This window comes from Hydractinia symbiolongicarpus, chromosome 8, assembly GCF_029227915.1.
Source record: "Hydractinia symbiolongicarpus strain clone_291-10 chromosome 8, HSymV2.1, whole genome shotgun sequence".
NCBI lineage: Eukaryota > Metazoa > Cnidaria > Hydrozoa > Anthoathecata > Hydractiniidae > Hydractinia > Hydractinia symbiolongicarpus.
The window spans coordinates 12,013,326-12,034,995 of record NC_079882.1 but is presented as its reverse complement, the minus strand read 5'-3'; the positions used below and the strand labels follow the sequence as shown (position 1 = coordinate 12,034,995).

The 21,670-nt window shown below is 32.6% G+C and overlaps 1 protein-coding gene across 2 annotated transcripts; it reads left to right on the top strand.

Moving 5' to 3' along the window:
- Window positions 1–257: 257 nt before the first annotated feature.
- LOC130654038 (ORC ubiquitin ligase 1-like) lies at window positions 258–19,910 on the top strand. Of its 2 annotated transcripts, XM_057456554.1 has the most exons (6): window positions 258–453; window positions 8,201–8,336; window positions 17,178–17,278; window positions 17,658–17,933; window positions 18,073–18,164; window positions 18,824–19,910. In XM_057456554.1, exons 1-6 carry the CDS (start codon window positions 358–360, stop codon window positions 19,806–19,808), a joined length of 1,686 nt encoding a protein of 561 aa, XP_057312537.1. In that variant the 5' UTR covers window positions 258–357; the 3' UTR covers window positions 19,809–19,910. The 2 variants fall into 2 exon arrangements, with proteins under 2 accessions (XP_057312537.1, XP_057312538.1); XM_057456555.1 differs by lacking the exon at window positions 8,201–8,336 and having other exon boundaries at window positions 274–453.
- The last annotated feature ends 1,760 nt before the right edge of the window (window positions 19,911–21,670 follow it).

The following is a 21,670-nucleotide window of genomic DNA, read 5'->3' as shown; positions in this document are numbered from 1 at the left end:
GTTATTCGCTATATTCCAAGGAGTTTGTTCATTTGTGTCCCAGACCTCTTTAAGATAAACGGTTTACCTCAAACAGCTTTTGGGACGAGAATGGCAAATCTCCTTGCCAAAAAACAAAAGGCTGGAAAATGAGGTTCATCAATGCGCAAACAGAGATTTGTATATTTCCCGCGAAGAAGAAGCAGGTACCAAATCGGCCACCGGCAACGTCATTTTTGCCTTCACAAAAGAAAACCTCTAGTGTGTCATCAAATAAACTTACTTTGGGCAAGCAAGGCAACCAAAACAACAGCAAAAAAGACGTGAACACCTGGCACCCTTATTGAAGCAAAGCAAATTATTCATTGATACACGAAGATGGAACGTGTTCAAGCTTCCACAGAAACCAGATATCATAACGGAACATCCATTCATCTTACCCTTTCAATATCATGTCAAATTTGTTTGGGAAAGGTATGTTGTAACGTAATAGTTGTCTAGCAGGTAGTAGCTAGCTAATTATCCCCTGTTTTTTACAGAAATTGTTTTAATCTTTAATGTCAGTTACTAATTTATTTTTTAGAATTGTTAAAATATGTTTTGTAACAGCTTATAGTAAGCTATCTACCTGAAGCATTTTAGAAATAATTCATTATATTTTTGTTGTAAAATTTAACAACATTTTTCTGACCACACAGTCTTTATGCATAAAAATATAATATTTGGTTGCTGTATATGGACTTTTTAAGGAAGAACTTTCCTATTAATTTTAGTCTATAGCTATAGCTAGTACATTTGATACAAAGTCAAAAAAGTAGCATGCCGTTAACATGGAGGGGAATGGGTCATCAGTTTAATGGCTAATTTGACGTTAGCAGAGACAGTAGTAACCAACAGATACTAGGTAACTAATGCCAGAATAAGGGACCATTTATTTTTGCAACAGACTTAGATTTATTTTACCAGCAGTATAATTAGGGCTATTTATTCTGACAGCAGTATACAAGGCCACTGTCAAAAATATGTTTGGTTAGCGTCATTTCTTATTACAAAAGTGAGTTAGTCGGTCGGTCGGATAAAAATTTTTCCCAAAAAATTACAAAAATACTATATTATGCAGCCATATTTTGTTATTGGTTTTAAATGTACGCCAGCTGTATTTTTAGCCTCTGTTTCACTTGTATTGCCGTATAAATGCGAAGCAGGAAAATATAGCACTGAATATAGCAAGCACAGTCCCCTATCAAAATAACATTCGGACGTAACAACTGTAATTCGGAGGACCGCTGAAAAGGTAAATGGTGAATTCTGTTGCGTGTCGAAGATTGTTTGTGGATTGTTTGGTTTATTTTTTACAAATTTAAAGTGAGTCTTTCAAAGTGAGTCAGTCGGGTGACGCTAACCAATTATATTTTTGAGGGTAGCCCAATCGTTAAATACTATGAGGGTGCCTACTCGCCACAAAAACCACAGGCTGTCGGACGACTTCCGGCGTTTCAGAAAAAACTTGAAATTTCGCCCGGAAAAACTTGAATCAACCCCAAACAACATTTTTTAAACATTTATTGTCATTTATAATTTATTCTTTTAATGTTGAGCAATGGTAGTGAAAGACTGTTTTTTATATCATTTATTCAATAAATAGCTGTAATAAAAGCCCACAAATAATAAACTGTAAGTACGAGGACAAAACAGCATGTTCCTTCTTCTCGACAAAATTTAAATGCGAACAATGAGCTTGCTCCATGTTGCATTTCGGGTGCTTTCCGACTGGTTCTGGCTTTTCCGGGCAGCTACAGACTAAAACCCTGAAAAAAAACCCGAAAAAATGCCCGCTGCCACCCTCACATATACGGAGTTTTCGGCGAGTCGGCACCCTCGTAAAATACTTGGGCCCCATAAGTTGTAGTGAGGGCATTTATTACACCAGCAGTAATACTGTTAGCAGTATAATAGGGTTATCTTGTGGTAGTAAATACTGACAGTATATATAGCAGTACTTTTTGCCGTCAGTTTCTACTGGTCAGATAAATATGGATCAAATCAGCGGAATAAATCACGCATCTATTTTACAGGTAAAATGAAAATATTATTTCTGGAAAAGAAATAAAAGCAATTAATTATAAATATGCTTGTTTCAGGTTCCACCACGAGAAATTTGTTAGTTGAATATATTTTTTTGCTTCCTTAAAACATTTGACGTTTTTAGCAATATGATATTAAAAATAACTTTCTGTCTGCAAAAAAGTTTGCTATTTTAAAGCTTACCTCCCACTTAAAAACAAGTTGATTTCATATGAAAGAGCTTGAAAAGTGGTATAGGAATTATTTTTTTAAAAATACCTTAATTGGTTCTCTCTTGTAATGATTAAATATTACTATTCATTTCAGTATGCTTCAAATATCAACCTAAATCGCTAAAAACATGTATACATTATCAGATTTTAGTAAAACAATTAAATACAACACCTCATTTAGATCCAAGAGGATGATGTCATGCATAATTAGTGGAACTTATAAGTCAAAAATCTGGAGAACCAATAAAATTTTTCCAAAAAATAAAAAGACAATTTTCAAGCTCTTTCATATAAAATTAACTTGTTTTCAAGTGGGAGCTAAGCTTTAACGATATATATAAGCAGATTTCGAACTGTATATTCTGCCGGTACCATCTGACTAACCGTTATTCATTATTCAATCAGTATCGCTAGAATATCGCAAAAAATTTTCTTCTCCCAAAAATCCTCCCTCGCAACACATCAATCACAGAGTGCAATCTCCGTAATGGCGGTTGATTTGATTACAGAGAGATTAGAAAAAGATTTAGCAGGTTTCAGCTTGTTAACTTTTTTGCTAGCAATTACGATTCTTGAAGAGCAAAAACAGGTCAGAAAGTGTGAACTAAGCCTGTTTTAACTTGCTAGCTGGCCTCAATCTTGTGGTCTAACTACATTCGAGCATTCTGACTTTTAGTGAAGGTCACTGTCTTACAAATTAGAGCTTCGTATGCAGAGTTGTTAGAAATAATTTTTCGATTGGAATCTATTCTTTGGTTGATTTGAATACAAAAAACACTAGGTGTCATTTTTTCCATATTTGGGTGTGGCCCTGGCTGACGTCATCACTTTTCCGGTCAGTAAAATATCAAAGTTGGATTCTAGTGTTCTCTTGACAAACTATGCACTTTTCTAAGCTGAAATCAGTACTTTTTTTCTTTTTATTTGGATTTCTTCATTCATATTTTTTTAATTTAACTGTTTCTATTCTAATAAAATCAAATAAACTTTACTTTCACTATTCATAGGAAATCTATCAAAAAAAAAACATCATAAAATTATCATACTGAAAATAAGTCTTATGCAATCTTTTAACTTCAACCTGCTACCTTTTACTTCAAATTATTATATAATTGACAATTTAAACTGCTAACAGGTATAAGATTACTTGTATTTAGAACCAATATCTAATGAAATATGGAACAAACACTGTACTTTATAATGTCTTATAATGATATATAAGAATTTTCAGGGGGTAACACTATTACATTAATAACTTCAAAACTGCTATAAAAACAAATTACTCTTTATAGAATGAATTTGTCTCATATAACTGTACTTTTGTAAACAACTATCATTGCAAAACAAAAAAATTCCACTACCTAAACTTTTTTTTATAGTCACACTAATTTTCAAATACGTATTTTACCCCCTGAAATTTAAAACTTTAAAATCCCTGTATCTCTTGAGTGCCTCATTTTAAAAATTTAGTTTTTATATATTTTTGTTCATTTTTGTATGTTTTATCTGCTGGAAAAAAAAAAAATCCAAAATTACGACTTTGATATTTTACTGACCATAAACTGGATGACGTCACCCATGGCCACACCCACATATGGAAAAAATGACACCTAGTATTTTTTTGTATCTAAATCAACCAAAAACCAGATTCCAATTAAAAAATTGCTTCTAACAAGTCCCTGCACACGAAGAACATAGTGACCCCCACCATGTCAAAGGAACTATGAATTATAGGAATCATGGAGTCTTTAGCAATTTGAAAACATGACATATATATACTTCGAAAAATTTGAACACTTAAAAAAGTAGATGGCTAGAAAAACCTGTAAAAAAGTTTGGATTTGTTTTATATAATTTTAATAAAAAATAGTAGTTAGCTAGATAGTCCACAAGTCTACCAAGAATCTATAGGCTGTAATTTAGTATCTGGTAAGTAGAGCACCTAGAATTGGTTTGACGGCACTCTCAAGAAAAGAACTCGAGAAACGTTTGTTTTGTTTTACAAAAATTTTCTTTCGAATCATTGCAATGCCTTCAGTCTTGGAAAAATATTAAGTCATTCCATTGAATGTCCTACTTAAGCAAAGTTTTTAGTCTAAAGGGGGAGAAAAAATATACTACTTTGTAGGTGTCCGGGGTCCCACTTAATGAAAGTATACTGTATTTTTAAAATTTGTCCTCTTTCATAATAGAAAAACAGAAAATAATAAAGACTCTTGTTTGATCATATTTGTCTTTGTTCCAAGGCTCTTGTGGAAAAGCAATACTGCATGTATTAAAATCAGTTAATTATGCAATGTCAACTGAATAAAAAACTTACCTTAGCAAACTGACTGACCCGAGTTTGTGCTATAACATTCTTCATTAATTGCATCCCTTTTTAAGGCCTCTCTTTTCAAGTTGCCAAGAGAAATGCCATCTTAAATCCATCTACAACAGAAGCGTTGATGTGTGGCAACTGCAAAACACATAGTTTGGAGGACATGTAAAGTAATCTCCAAACAACAAGAAGAAGTACCATGTAACAAATGTCATCCTTGGAAAAGCTTAGGGAAGCTAACTAACAAAAAGTGAAGAGCATGTGTGGCAATGAAGATTTTTCCTAATATTCTCCAGCCTGTGTAGTTTTAAATAATACAAGAAGCCCTGGGGGCTCTAAGAATTTCCGCTCGCTACCAAAATATTTGATGACAACCTGCTAATTTGTTGAGTTATCGTGCCAAACATTCGAAGAGGTTTGGTGCATGAAGCTCTGAAGATAAAGCACACAAGTGACATTATATCTTACAACAAATGCAAACAAAACGAAACGTGTCATAATAAACTCACATTTTAAAGGAAATTGTTAACAAAAAATACAGCCTATCATTTATGGTTGAAAGTCTTGCGATTGAAACGTTTATGGTCTTCAACAGCATTTAGTTGACAAAAAATCAAAATTTTGATACGACCATCATTTTCAGCATACTTTTTTATTAACTGTGCCAATTTTTGTCGAAAATAAAGTAGTTTTAATTTTTGGACAAATTTTGGCCCGAAATGACATTTAGGTGACAAAAAATCAAACTTTTGTATCATCATTATTTTCAGCGTACTTTATTTGTTAACTGTGCCAAATTTGGCCGAAAATGTAGTGGTTTTAATTTTTGGACCAATTTTGGCCTAAAATGACATTTAAGGTGGCAAAAAAACAAAATTTTGATGTCACCATCATGTTCAGCATACTTTTTTTGTTAACTGTGCCAAATTTTGTCAAAAATAAAGTAGTGTTAATTTTTGGATCAATTTTGGCCTAAAATGACATTTAGGTAACAAGAAATCAAAATTATGATGTCACCATTATGTTCAACATACTTTTTTTATTAAGTGTGCCAAATTTTGTTGAAAACAAATACCAATTTTGGCCTAAAACATCATTTAGATGACTTCCCAGTACTTAGGGAACTTGGGTACGAAGTTTAAATCTGTGACGTTGCAATTGACCATTTGGGACAGGGTTAGTTAGTTAGTCAGTTATACCAATACTATCCTCCTCTCAGAGGAACGCGAAATCCCAGGGTCGATTTTTTCTCAAAAAATGCTCCGAAAGAAAAAAAAGACGGTTTCAAAGAATTTCCTACGCCTTCGGGCGCGGAAATTTCAATTGTATTTATAATATTCTATTCTGTCTAGTTCCATAATAATGTAGGTTTATTTAATATTTAATAAACGATTAGAAAGATAACAATATGTACATTAAAATGTCATACTCCACCATACACAAATTTCTCATTGGCGAGCTACTCCAGCATTGTTTGGGTCTGTCTATTCTGTAAATTGCACAAGTTAGGTCCAGTACAGCAATTGTTCGTGATTAGATAAGACACATAATCAGGAGAAGATGGTGATGCATAAGTTGATACTACAGTAAAGTAAACCACTTATCCAATTTGGGGAGTACTGAATAACAAAACATCACAGAAGCAGGCTTCAGTAAAATTTTATATCATTGTGCACTAATATAATTAATTTTTAATTTGTTATGTTGAAATCCTTAGCCTTCTTCCAGAATACTTAAAAGAAAAGTTCCAAAGCCTGTCTATATGCAATCTTGACCATGTAAACCAAAATTTGTAACAATTTGTGAACTCAATTCAAATAGCAAATTAATACACCAGGGTAGCATGGTGATTTTTTAATTTGTTAATCAGCACAAAGAAATGCAAAAGTAATTTTGTGTAAATAATAATTAGATTGTACTTAAAGATGAGATGATAAGTTTCTAAGAGGTATTTTCCTGTTTGTACAATCTCCTAAAGTCACCACCTTAGTTGATGATAAGAGAAATCTATATTATAATACCTGTATACGTCTGTCTGTCTGTCACGAAAAATGGTACCGCAAATAGCAATACGCAAGCAATGCGGTATCAAAATAACAGGCCATCCCCTGGCTTTATTCACGGATAACCGACTAGTATATTATAAATTGGACACTCTAGATCCTTGGAAATTGCACTCCCTCACAATTAAACTACTATTTTACTATTTGAGAAATAACACGAATTAATGTTACCATTTTACAATTATATAAACATTCCAGTTTTGATAATCTCGGTTAAGGATTTAAAGGTTGTGGTCATGTTTTGGGGTTGACCCCAGGCCTTGCATTAATATTTATTGTGAAAGACAAAGGTTAAAATTGAGGAAATAAATTTTGTTTAGATCCCAGATCTTATATAAAGGTTAAAATAAGTTCTTGCTTAAGATGCAGTGACTATTTTCCTAAAAAGTAAGGCAAACAAAACGGTTGTTTCACACGCTTAATAGGAGCGAGTTGACATACCCGATCTCGTTTGATTTGGGTTGTTATGGACTCACTCAACCAGGTGATTTCCAAGCTGTATTGCAATAAAACACCGAATCATAAACTTTTTTGAATAATTACATTTTACATGTTAAGTCCTTCAGGCTGTAACAACTGTATGTCAACTGTAAAAGATCTACAATATGTTACAAATTGGTCATTTTTAGCTGTTTTTATTCTTATAAAAACATTGAGGCTTTATTTATAATTAACTAGTGTTAAGTGGTTAATGAGATATATGGGTTTTAAAATTTTTTCGAAATTTATATACATGTTGCCTTTACCTTTTTAATTTTTGGATGAAGTTGTATATATCAATCACAAGAAATGATTCAGAACAAATACATTTCTATGTTTTTTGATTGATTGTTGTCTGAGAAAAACAACGTTAATGGCATTCATTGTATTTTTTTTTTATTGCATACTTTACGTTGTTCTATTTTTGTATCAATTTTGAAAGATTTTTCCTGAAATTGACTTGTTGCATCATCATGGCAAACATTACTGTTTGTTATAAAGTTTGCGTAAATCATTTTTAAAATTTGACAGATCATGTTTACGTGAAATGTAATGTTGTGATTTAACCAACGTACTATAATTACCTGATAGGCGAGTAACTAAATGTCGTCTGTCTGGCACCAGTAAATTTGCTTCACACGCTTAGTCCTATATTTAACCACATAAAATGTAAACAATTGTTGATATGGTACATAGGGAAAACAACATAAAATTATTGAAGGTGCCGAAACTTGATTGCAACTAAAAATGTCCGAAGTAATTAAATTTTATTCTTAACATGCAAAATTTGATGTGCTGTAAATAAGGTGACCCTGTCGATAATTGATGTTTCGTTGATCTTTATTGCAAGCAAAGATGGCACTTCACCCTGCATTTTTTTTTCTGTTAATTTCACACATGTAAGATTTAATTAAACATCTTTTAACATCATGTTGACCTTTTGATTAAGCACTTGGTAACAATGTACATTCTGATATTATTTGCTCTTTATGGAAGCCAGAATGTTGCTTTAATGTCTTTCGACCTTCCACTTAACCTTATAGCAATTATTATACTCTTAGGTTAAAGATCCTGCCATTTGTTCAAATCACCATGTTTTTTGTTCATCCTGTCTCGATAGGTGGCTAGAAAATAGTGCCTATTGCCCTGCATGTCGCGTACCAATTAATGAAGAAAACCCATATAAGAAAATTTTAGGTAAGATAGATTCTTATATTTATAGCTAGTATTGATTTTATTTTAATTCATTGACATTCATACAATGCATTATCATTATTTTGAAGTGTTCTTTTTTTCTTTACAACCGTTTTCTTTATTTAGTTTAAATCTTTTTAATTTTTTTCTCACCTTACAAAATATTAGCAATAATTTTCTTGATCGTAACGTGTCCTTAATTGATTATTTTATTTGTGGAATATTTTAATTGTGTAGATATACCATATGTTGAATGAAGTTTTTGACTAAACAAACCAAACACATGCGGCAGCTTAAAACTGAAATATCTGAGAAATAGGTAAAGAACGCTTACAACTGAACGGAAATTTGAAAAATGACCCCTCTTATTGTAGAGCATTGTGGAGTGAGATGTCAATGTGAGAAATAAGCACGTGGGAAGACCACGCCTTTCGCTATATCTTCACCTCTAGTTGTCAAGGTCGTCTTCGTATTTCACAAAATGATTTCGCTGGAAAGTAAAGTGGAAGTTAACCTTAGCTTGAATGGAGTCAGAAAAATAAAAAAAATATTTTAAAAAATATTTTAAAAAAACCACAATATGTATCTATAAAAATATTTTTTTTTGCTATAAAATTCTTTATTTGTCACGGTTCAACGAGTAGGCATGTTTCCATCTTTGTATATTTAGACTAGGAGAATATCTTCGTAGACCTGTAGCTGTTTTGCAGCGCTATTTACAATAGTAAATTTTATAGCATGTCAAAACCCTGTAAAAACGAAGATTGCGATAAAGAGAAGTTTCTTCTAACTTTTAAAAAACGTGTCGTAATGTACATACACATTAAAATTAGACGAAAGTCTACGTCTAATACAGCCAGTTTAATCAATTTTTTCGTTGTTTTTAGCCTTATATTCTACCCCCAATTATACCTTCGTTATTTCATTTCTTATTTTTGTCGCATTTCTATGGTTGCTATTTTTTTGTATTGGTGTCGTGCATTAAGAAAATTATCCTTGTTTCGGACAGAAATTTTTTTCTTTCGCTTTCTTGTTTAAGAAATAGTTACGACACCCTGACACGATGATTTTGTTAGCGAATATTCATGTAAGTGAAGATAGTTCTAGTAACGTCTAGATAGTTCTAGGTACATCTACAGATTTATCATACTTTTAGCTATTCGCTCCACATATAGTTTTTCGAGAAGTAAAAACGTTATAATAAAATGCTGGTCGAATTTGCTTAGCTAGTTGTCTGCCGAAAGTTAGCCTTAGTTTTATATAAAAAATTTTATTAGATCTTTCAGTTTATTTTTTTTTAGTTTCCTTTTTTTCAAATGCTCGAGAAATAGGACGTTTTTAAATTTCAGCTGTAATGGTAAGCGTACTTTTAGTGGATCAAATCTAATCCTATGATCTATCAATTTAAAATATTATTTTTTACACATACACATGGTTTTTGAGAAACAACTTCATAGACATTTGTGGTGAACATCCTAATACTTGGAAAACCTTTAAAGCAGATATTTTTGTGATCTGAAACTTTACTAAAAAGAAAAGCTTTCGTGATTTACAACTCGTCATTTTTATGCGCTCTGGGAATTGTTTAAAAATAAGAACAATGACAGACACTGATTCTTTTTAAAAACACAACAAAAAGGAAGAAGTATATGGCAAGGTAGAAGTTTCCACAAAATCAATAGCTGATTGGGTTGCAGATATTTGTAATGTACTGTAAAAATAAATACAAAATTCTTGAAATGTAAAAACAAAATAAAAACAATTTCAGACCGAAGTCAAATTTTGCTTGTATTGGAAACACACAGTATATATTCACTTTTTTTCCATTCCAGCCATTGTTGTTTTGCAAGTTGAACTATCAATAGTAATGTGCAAGCGAAACAAATTTTCACTTTATTTTTCTCATATCAACCTTTTTTGTTCTAATCAAGGGGAACTTACGTTCTTAGAAATTCAACCATTATTATGTTGGGATTTCTGATCGTACCTGACTTACGTCAGTTACACAAATATTGTTCTGCTTTTTGTTTACATTTCGCAGTTTTTCTTTTTAAACATAATTAGTATTTATTTCTCAGTTAATTTGTTTATTCGAATAACATTTGTATTGAAATATTATTTTTATTAATACACTCTTTTTGATATTTTTGTTGTATTAAGTGCAATTTTTTACTATCGCCAAATTCCGGATGGAAAATTTTTTACTTATTGATTTCAATATACGTTTTGAGGGTTTTTTCCACACAGCAATATAGGCATTATTACACAGGTGTTTTAACTTGTAAGGCAAGACACAAATTGACGCGGCTAAATTCAAAATTTAAATGCACAAACGAAGCAATTTGGGCCCCGAAATTAGTTATGAAAGTAAAACAAAAGTGACGTAACGAATAGGTAAAAAATATTTTGGAGACAGACGGCGGGTAAACATACCAAAAAGGGATATTCCATAACAAAAACTTTTATTGAAAGATATTAGTATTCTGTCTTTATCTGTCGCCATTATTTACTTTGCCTTCTCCATTTCTATTATCACTCCCGAAATAATGCACTCAATATTACGCGATATGTTTGGTTTAATTTTAATTAAAATAACAAAAGACCAGAGCGAACGACAATTTTTAAGATCCCATTGCGTGTTTTTTTTTTTCATTTAAACTAATATTGAAAAGTTAGGTTTAATAAGTAGTGAGGTAGTAGTTATTACATTGCGCGTCGTTAGATATTCAGAGAAAGAAATATAACTATTGTGTATCTTATACTCACGTATTTGCTTCAAAATAATTTTCTTCTCCCACATGAAATTTCACGGAAATTGTAATAATTTTTGAATGAAATAGATTCGAATTATGTAATTCGTATCCGGAGTGAAACAAAAAATGTTAATGCTTTAAAAAAAACTTTATCGTGCCATCGGAAATATTACTCTGACAAAAAGGTTTAGTCATTGGTAAAATGAAAACACTATACTGGCTACTCACTACTGTAGGGCGCTATCTGTCTTAAGAGGAGGCCAATTTGACCCCCACCTAAGATCCTAAGAAATAGACAAAAAATTGGCTCCAAATCTTGACTTGTACCTTCATTTTCAAAGAATTCTGAAATATTTTTTTGATGACGTCATAAGTACGGAATGCTATCCCCAATACGTGATAGATTAAAATTTCAAGTTTCAAGTTTATAGTTTCAGAAAAAAAAACTTTTAAGAACGGTAATGTGGAATCATAACAGAGATTGGTTCGAAAATACTCGATACAGACGCATGTTTTTGTCAAAATATTAGGCTACGAATTTTTCAACTGTTGTGACCATTCAACTTATATGCATTCTTGATAGGAAAAAAATAGTGAAAAAATATCGAAGTGACGAAAATTTTTTTCGATATTTTTTGAGTTTCCAAATAATTTATTTAATATTGATCTAACTATTTTAGGGAAGAAATGAAATAATAGTTGTTTTTTTATCAAGGCCAAATGACATCATCTTTTTGGTGACAATGTAATCCAAATTTGGGTGGAAAGCTGAACCACTGTTTCTCACGTATGAATGATGCAATATGAAATATTTTAACAGAACAAAATGTGTGTGACATTTGATATTTTCATCGTTATTTTGAAATTTAAAAAGTTGCACAAAACTTTATTGGAAACGCGTGTTCCACAGCAAATGTTGTAGAAATTTTTTTTGTCAATGTCTGCACAATAGACTTTATTAAAAAAAAACAATCTTCAATAATAAGCAACTTGTTGCAACAAGATAGGGAAAGTTATATTCGACCGATAGCAGATAAATTATTAAAAGTTTTGGTTTTTTTTATCTCATTTTGAACTAAGAACTTAAATTCTTAATAGCTAAACTCACAATCTCGTCCTGAAGTGTATTTACAGAAACATTTAGCTAGCATCCTAAATTGAAAATTAGATTTAAAAGCAATTCCATAAATTATTATTTTCATTCGTTCATATTCATATCTTTATTCGCCAACACACAAATTATTTTTTATCTGTCGTCATTGTCCACATTATGGTCGTCTTATCTTTTCACATACGATATTTTTAGGTGATTTTTCCCTTAGCTTGAAAAGGATAGTTCATTGTTTTGAATCGTCTTCATTCAGAAAGATTTTTTTCACAGCCACTGACGAAAGTTGTCGCTTTTTTCGTTGAAGTTCATTCATCGAAATTTTTCTTCCTAATGTTATCTATACAATAAGTTTTCTTCTATGTTCAAAGTTCTATAAAAGAAATCCAACTGCGTGAAAAAAATATTTAAAAAAAGACAATGCCAAAGTTTCGGGCTGAGCATGACTTATTGTAAAAACAAAATGAATCTATTGCGCATGTGTAAAGAATTTTGCGCATGCGCAGTTTGTGCAAGCCTGATATGAAAAACGATGAACGACGTTATTTACGTTATTTCTTTGAAATATTATCATATTTTAGGCAATCCTAATTTTGATTTCATGTGAATTTTACACGAAAGAAGAATTGAATGACTATTGTTGCATCTTCCCAATTTTTTTATTCACATTAAATTTACACCTTGTTAAATTTTACTTTGTTAATTTCAATTAAAAAGCTACACGCGATAAAATTGAGCTTCGCTAAAATGGCTTTGTTGTACAAATTTTCACAAAAATATTTTAATGAAATAACAACATTGTCCACAGAATTTTTTTTTTTTTGATTTTGCTGGGAAAAAGAAATCGTACATGTCGCGAAAGGCAATACTTGCAGAGATTAAATTAAACAACAATTGGTAAAAAAGCTTCCTGCCAAAATTTATTCTTTTATGGTAATCGTGTTGATGAAAGAGGGTATGCTAAATTACTTCTTTGAATGTTTTTTTAGTAGTCAAAAAATATTCCCATTGTTTCTTGGCAATAAGTTAAAACAGATCAGTTTTAGTAACCTTTGAGACTCCCCTCTTACACCTTTGTATTTGTCACGAGCAAGAGCTGCATGACACGAGATAAAACGTGATAAGTATTGATTATCCACTGTAAATGTCTGGTAAATTAAGTTGTTTAGAATCTATCTAGCCACCAGGTTAAAGTGAAACATGCAGCCAATCGTTAGTTATAACAATCATGCTATTCTTAGCTGAGCAAATAGATTTCAGCATTCCAACTAACCAATCGTATTTCGTGTAATTTTGTGGTTTAAAAACGAAAACCGATATTATGTTAAACATTGACCTTTACTGGTTTTGTATCTCGCTCGACACAATTATAAACAGTACGTTATTAATAGATCCGCAGTTACTTAAAATAGCTCTAACCTAATGCAAAGTGGATGTTTTTTAAGTTATTGTTTTTCGTGTGATATGATGACGAAAAAAAATTTATATTTCCGTTTTTTATATTGCACGTCACTGCAAAGGGGTACATAAGAAAACTTTGTGATTCCAAAACGCTTGACACAAGAATAACGTATTTGTAAACCAATCACGGGTCGGACACAGCACAGTTCACGGTAACATTCTTAGCGATAAAGTCTTTTTTATTGAATGTCGGTTAGTATTGCTAAACAGTCAGTGAAAGAGTTTTTTTTTGCATTGCGACATATTATTTCTCCATCTGTACAATATTTTACTGTTTAATTAAAGGATAACCCTTAGCTAACCTATTCTTAAGTTGATAATGAAAAAAAAGAGACATGAAAGTGACCTCGATTGACCTTTATAATGGAGTAACTCCATCAGTCTATTATTGTTATGTCAATATGGCTGACCTCCTTTGAATCTGCCATCATATGAAATGCTTGATCAATCATAAACAGTTCATTTGTAAATTATAGTCTGAAAGTTTGGTTTTAAAAATAGAAAAGACGACAGAGTTTTTAATTTATGATGACTAGTTCAGGTAATTAATTATTCTTATTGTTCATTTTTTTATGTAGAGAAAAAGTGAGTCTGAGTTTGACACTTTTAACTCTTTTTTTTTTTGTGCTTTGTAAGGCTGCTTCATCACATGTGGACCGTAATAACAAAATCAAATATTAAAATATTTTTTAAATTAAATCCTTTTTGTATCTTTTATGTCCATTGTCAGACTCATTATGATTGTTTTCGTTCTGGTAGCGTATATCTGTTTGAAATTTATACTTCAGCAAATATACTTGAATTAACACTGGGATTTTCTGTGAAAGCCAGAGTGTTAGTCGATTTTTTCAAATCCTTCCAGAAAAGTCACTAGCCGTTTTTAAACTGATGTTACCGTAGCTAAGTGACAGGTTTGTGTATGTGGCTAGGTTAGAAACCTGGTCATGTTTTTTCTAAAAAGATTTCTAAGGACACATTGAGAAAACGCAAACATAAAAATGAAAGCGATTTCAAAAAAAAACATACGATGCAGAATGTATAGAACAAAAAAGTTGTAAATGGAAGAAAAAGTGGGTTATTTTGAAAATGGCGCCAAAATGGCATCGAGTTTGTGCAAACAGATATGACAGAAAAACCAACAATATAAGTATTTCTCGTTTCGAAAAAATGAAAACGCCAAGTTTTACCCCGATCGAATTTACCAAGAAGTTTAATGTTCTAAGTAATCTGAGTATAAAACGTCTATTTTTGGGGAAGGATGTTCAATGCTGGGTTGACATCCAGGTCTAAGCTGCTTCATTTATAATATCCGTTTGTTTAAAAAAGTTGTCAAATCGTATAGAAATATTTGTAAGGGCGAAATTATCCGTCCAAATTGATTTATTGAGTTAACCTTTCAGCATGAAGTTGCGGTGGATTACTAGATGTTAAGTGCAAAATAATTGCTCTTCGTTTACTCCTTTTACAAATGTGTTTATGTGGTTAAGTCAATGTAACTGCCGAACCTTGCATCTCAAATTGATCTCTCATGGTTATATACCTCCTTGCGCATATCCCGTTTATATGTAAAGTTGTAAAAATTACAAGGGTACTTTTACGGTTGGTAACTGACGACATATATATCTGCCCATGTAAGAATGCTTTTCCTAGTAATGAATTACATAGTACACCAAATTCTTATTGTACTTCTCCATGCAATGTTTATGTGGGTGAGAATTAAGCAGCAGAAACTAGACATTGCTTATCCTGTTTTGAGTAAAGATAGTTTCTATCTGATATCAGCCTGACACTATTTCCTATAAAACCTTCACATAATTTGCGTGGTAGGAACAAGTGATGCTTTGATTGAAAATAAAAATGAAGGCAGAAATAGTGATCAGTGCTTCCTTCGAAAGTTAGTCTTGTGGGGGTGTTTACGTGAGCCCCTTTTCCCTTTTCATCTAAAATAGAATTTGCTAAAAAATTACAACATGCTAAAATACAGATTTTCCCCGTCCATATAAGATGGATTTCATTTATATATTCAAATTCAATTGTGATCCCCCTCTTCCCCTCCCTTTTTCTGAGTACTATTACGTCATCTCAAATGAAAAGATATGTTGACGTGGTTTTAGGTTTCTGTGGGAACAAAATAGGTAATCAAACGCCATCTCGGTGGTGACGTCGTGATGCACAAATTCCATCACGTACGGTGGAAGGGAACAAAAAGGTCTGCTAATTAGCAGGGGATTAAAGATATATCAGTTTCCTGTGTACCAATCATACGCAGAAATTGCTTCGAATCGGTCATGAACTTACAGAGATCGCAAAATGTGGAAAATTTTGTTCACCTTGTGTCTTAGGCCAGTTAGATAGCATTAGTTTAATCTGGGCGGTGTCACCGGTCACCGTTTGCGGTTGTGTTCGTTTCCGTTGTTATATTACGCTGTCATCTTCTCCGACTTGTCTTACAGGTATATCCGTAAAAAACGAGACGCTGGTCGATGTTACAAGATTGCACTCTTAATGTCAACAAAATGTTGAGCTAAGCAACGCCTGTGTAAATATCTATGTGAGAAATTAAACTCAGAAGTTTTCTTGAATTTTGTCCCAAAAAAATTTTCTTGTTGTCATTGCGTAATAGGTAAAGTTTCTAACCCAGTCCTTTGTTTACTCACGTATATGGCTTATTTCCAATTCTTTGTTTTTGATTTTAATTTTATTTCTACAAGGAAATTAGATGCTTTAATTATTTTTGTAACAAGGAAAAAATATTTAAAATTTTCTAAATGTTTCGTGGTGTATTGGTTCGAACTTTTTTCTTACATTCATTACACAAGGATCTTGGGGTTTCGAAAGTCCGGGAATGTTAAGGAATAGACTTTTTTTATAAATTAGGGAAATTTAGGGCAAAAATTGTAGAAAAATGTGGTATCTATTAGTTCAGCCTTTCTGCATATAAATCTTTTCAAGATACATATTGTTGTAGGGCTCTGAGAAGATGCCATGCTCTCAAAGTAACAATTCTTACAGCAGTTACGGATCATCAAGGAATTTGTTTTTAAAAGGGGCTACTAACCGTAATTGTACTAAGCTTTATGTTAAAGATTTTTCTAGAAAGCTACCACTTTATATTTTTATAAAACCCTGCGTGAAATAGCTCCCCTCCTCTGTCGCTACTGAAGAAATTACTATTGGACATACCAGTTGCTGTTATCTTATCGCTTGCGTGATAGGAAGAAAGAAAAAGTTCAGCATGCGACACAATAGAGATGTCAGTAACATAAGGATTTCTCCTTTACTTCCCGTTTTTGTTATTCTTTAAATTTTTGCGCGCTAGGGATTTTAAGAAGTCGCTTTGATGACTTTATAACGTGTCAATTACCAGCGGATGTCACTAATTTTCGATTGGGGTTAATCTGACTTCACTTTGTAAGACGTAGCACTTTTTACGTGCCAAACATTTCCCACCGTTGTTTTCACTCATTATTTACTTGGTTCAAGCTCCGCTATCTTGACCCTAATTTCTGCATATATATACAGGTAGTTTTGATGACGAGTCAAACCAGGACTTAATGAATGATCCGTTGGTCAAGTCGCAGATGAGACGAACCAGATTGAAGATGATGTTTGAAGAATTCCAAGTAGGTTTTTAAAACTTTTTTTGCTTCGTGAAATGCAAGTCAAATTTAAAGAACTTTTTTTAGTAATCACTTTATATATGCTTTTGGGCTTAGAATTTGAAAAATATATTTTCACTAATTAAGTAATTTCGACCCCCCCCCCCCCCCCCCCTTACCTTTCGTCTGACTAACGGGCTACTTCTTTATTATCAAACACAACCAAAGAATTCACCGCTTTATCAAAGTTCGCTCAGGAGGTTTTATACTTTGTTGTATGAAAGATTACAGTTTAACATGATTCTTCATTTTAAAAAATTTTCATTAAAAATTTTTAATTTCGCTATTCTTTGATCTTTTTTGGCATTTTATAATAGTTTATATATTTATTTGTCTGTTTTAGCATGAAATCGAGTATTTAGAGCAGACAATCAAAAGTTATTCAGCAGAGAATGTCAAATTGAAAGAAGAAAATGAAGAATTACGTTTACAACTTGATGAACGAGACATACAAAGTCGATTAAAACTGCATGACTCAATAAAAAATAATAATACTTCTTCTAAAACCGAAGAAAATAATGTAGGCGATATTAGAACCATTCTGAAACTGTCGAATAAATTGCAAGAAATGATCAGTGCGAATGAAAGCATGTCACACGTCAATGCTGCGTTGAGAAAGGTAATTTTCGACTTGCCCACTGATTTAACTCTTGTTTTAATTAGTTTGATTTAAGTATATATTTTTTATTTTTTTCATACTTGTTTCTTGTATAGTATTTATTTGTATGTTTGTTGAAAGTGGTATTTCTTTCTTACAGGATATCAAAATACTTGAGAAAGAAAGAGAGTCATGTTTTAAGGATATTGAAAAGTTAAAAGAAGAAAACAAATTCTCACAGTCTCCGCAAAAGTAAGTATGTGTTTACTATCCACAAATTCTTCTGTACATTGATTGACATATTAGGTTGACAGATGTCACTCGCTGTCGATGAAAATAACAAGTGATTGTACTTAAGCGACTTTTTATCTATCCATTAAAAATTAAAAATTACTATTTCTGGTGTACTTTTCAAATGAAACGTCAAAATTATGTCTGTGGGATTTTTTAATAAAGTTGTTTATGAGAAGTTTTGTCCCACTGGCGCTTTTAAAACTCATAAAAATCGACGATGATTTTGCTTAATGTGTGTTCAGTACATCAATACAACGATTTCGCTTACATGTCATCGATATCCCTGACTGTAAAAAAAATCGAGCCAACTAAACGAAAGTCACACTTATCCCGGGCCCCTATTATTATTTAGTAAGGCAGTATAAGGGACTGAGAAATTCGGTTCTGGTTAAGAAAATTCTCGCTTATCCAGGGTCTCGTTTACCGCCATTACACTGTATAAAAGAAAAACTTTTCCCAAAAGTTTTTTTTAATTTACAGTTTTAAGCTGAACTATGAAGGGGTTGAAGAATAATTTGAAGCTTCGGTTAAATTATCAAACTGTCTTCTTAAATTATTATTTTTTCGCACTGCTTGTCAGACCATTATTTAATGGTGCAATGTCATCTTTGCTGCAGGTATAATAAATATGCAATGGTGGCACTTCAGACCAAAGTGGATAATTATGAACGGGAAGTGCAGCAGTGGAAAAAAGCTTTAAAAAGGGCGGATGACTACATTGAGGAGTTAACATTACAATTGGAAATGCATAAAAATAAAAGGTTAGTTTCAAATGACGACTCTTCTGGAGCCAGTGTTTTGGATAATGAGTCATGCGGAAGTGTGAACAAAACCGGTCGTGTATCTTCTTCTCCGACACGATCGTGTACTCCTGTTATAATGCGCAGTACAAGTGGAATTAGCGCAAGCGAAACATTAATAAATATTTCTTCTAAGAAGAATACTGATTCAAACGACCAGAGTAATAAAAACATATCAGATGACGTTATAAAGCAACAAGATAGCCCAGCATTTACCGATAAATCCTCTTCTAATAATATAAGCCATCCTGATCCTCTTATGAGCAGAACGAAAGAAAAGACTTCAGAAAAGGTTCTAACAGAACCACACCTTTTTCCAGCATGTGCAAAGCTGTTAGAATTGACAAAAGCGCGTCAAAACATGTCTCCTCCTGGTCGTGAGAGTTATTCCCGCAATTTATTTGGTTACAACCGCGATGAGCTGAAGGTTTTTTATCCAAAGTCGTCTAGTTGCTCTCCTCGTGTGACTATGTCCAGTCCAAGTCACGCAAGTCCATTTCAACGAGATCAAGGTCAAGATGGTAAATTATTGAAAAGAAATTTGGAAGGTGAGGATATAACCGTTGTTATTCCATCAAATGAAGATCCGTGGTTACACGCTGATTATCGCCGTACAGGAAGTCCAAGGAATCCTTCTTATCCTGCTCATTTAACAAGCCAATCCATGGAAATGATATACAAAGAACGTATCGAATACACAGAAATGGAGGGTGCAGGTAAGCCTACGATTGATCACCGCCAGTATTACCCTCGTCAAGTGAGTCCTGCACCAAGAAAGAAAATAAAAACAGAAGACTTTTAACAAAGTAACTTTTAATGTAAATAGACTAGTATTTATAATATTGACTCTCACGCTGTGTTTTTTTCGCATTGACCTTTGTAACATACTTACATATTTAACCTTCGGATGACTTTTCATTTTCCCAGCAATCTTCAGTAATTTTAACGTCAAAGCTTAGTGATAATGACAAAGCAACCTTTACTCGTGATTCGTATTTTCCAGCACGATTTTTATCAGCTATTCTTTTGATATGTAAATCAGTTGTGTGGTTTGTTTTGTTATAAGAACTCAGTTTAGAACCGCGCAAAATCCAAAACTTATTTGTAACAGGTTTGAGCTCATCAATAGGCCAGGAAAAAAGTAAAAAAAGCGTTGCAGAAAAACAAAACAAATTCGTATCAGTTATGTGTTTTAGAAGAACTTTCCGTGGAAATGACATAGCTTGGTCAGTATTCTGTAGCCTGGAGGCTTAGCTACACTTCCCACCCCAACCTGATCCGAAAGGAATCGGAATCGAATCATTCATTGGATGAGGTTCGTTTCCATTTGACTGCATTTCCCGCCATAGCGCAAAAAGCTCTCGAGATTCTTTTACACGTGAGCACTTTGAGAAAAACGAATTTTGTCTGATTGCGCATGCGCTAGAAAAAGTTCGTTAGCCCTTTTTGGGGTGAATATATAGAAAAATTACATATATGAATTTCGCTTTATGGCTACCTGAGGCCCCCCAATAGTGGGCGCCGAGTGACAAATTTTTAAATTTTACCTCTCTAGATTGGCGGAAAATGCCTTTCCAGACGTCAACCATCTCGTGGTTGAATGTTAAAAATCACGATGAATGTTTCGATATTTGAGTAATATAGAAAAGCTGCATTGTTTATTTGGCATCAAAATTTAGATAAAAATTTCCATTAGAAACTAAAACATAGAATAAGATACATATTTACATTACACGACTACAATAATATAAAAAATGATAAGAACACTAGAAATTTTAAGGGTGCAGGCACTTTCTAAAAAATATACATCGCATTTAAACTGTGTGTGCTTCCAACCCCCTTAAAACATTCAGTCATTTTTATAATAATGATCTATTGGAAGGATCCGAATATTCCTGAACGACTTTTTCTCTTTTTAATAAATTTTTTTGCTACTATATATTTTCAGTGTATGATTTGTTCATCCGTGTATCAGTGGTTGTAGCTCAAAGGTAAGTTTTTATGCGGCTTAAAGCTGAAAAACATCGTTCGCTAACAGCATTTGTAGCAGGTATAACTAACATCAGTTTTCTGACTTCTATAAGTTCCAACAAAAGTAGTTTTCTTGGATTATCTAACTTTCGGAGAAATGACACTAAATCTGTCTCTCTCTCTCTCTCTCTTGCTTTTTTACTCTTTTTATTTTTCTCTCTGTCTCTTTCTTTTTTTTTAGTGGGAAAATTATTGGGGGGGAGGGCTGTGGGCTGTGCCCCCTGACGGTTACGGTACTGTAGTCATTAAGATTTGTCCCTTTAAAAATTTTTTTCGATGCAAATAAGCGAGGGGTTTCCCTGTAAACCTGTAACTCGCCTTTCTTAGAAATTGACAAAATTTGATTGCAAATATAATTTTTTTCTTCTGAAATGCTAAAAAAAGACTGCGAATTGCATAATTTTTCTAGGGATTACTAAAATCGCTTCTTTTGCAATATTTTCTAGCGTAATAATATCTTCCCTTAAGGAACTATTTGGATGTCACTTGTTATGAAGTAAAGCACACCTACGACGGAGAGCACACTAAGACGAAGTGCCCATAAAAACAAACTGATTTTCTGTAATGTATTCTGATCTCTCTTTCTCTTACCTAAAAAAATACCATTACAAACTGCAAAATCACAATGACGAA

Coding starts and splice junctions, on each gene's coding strand:
- LOC130654038 (XM_057456554.1), top strand. CDS start 358: ATGGAACGTGTTCAAGCTTCCACAGAAACCAGATATCATAACGGAACA. Junction 8,337..17,177: donor CCCATATAAGAAAATTTTAG/GTAAGATAGATT, acceptor ATATATATACAG/GTAGTTTTGATGACGAGTCA. Junction 17,279..17,657: donor TGATGTTTGAAGAATTCCAA/GTAGGTTTTTAA, acceptor TGTCTGTTTTAG/CATGAAATCGAGTATTTAGA.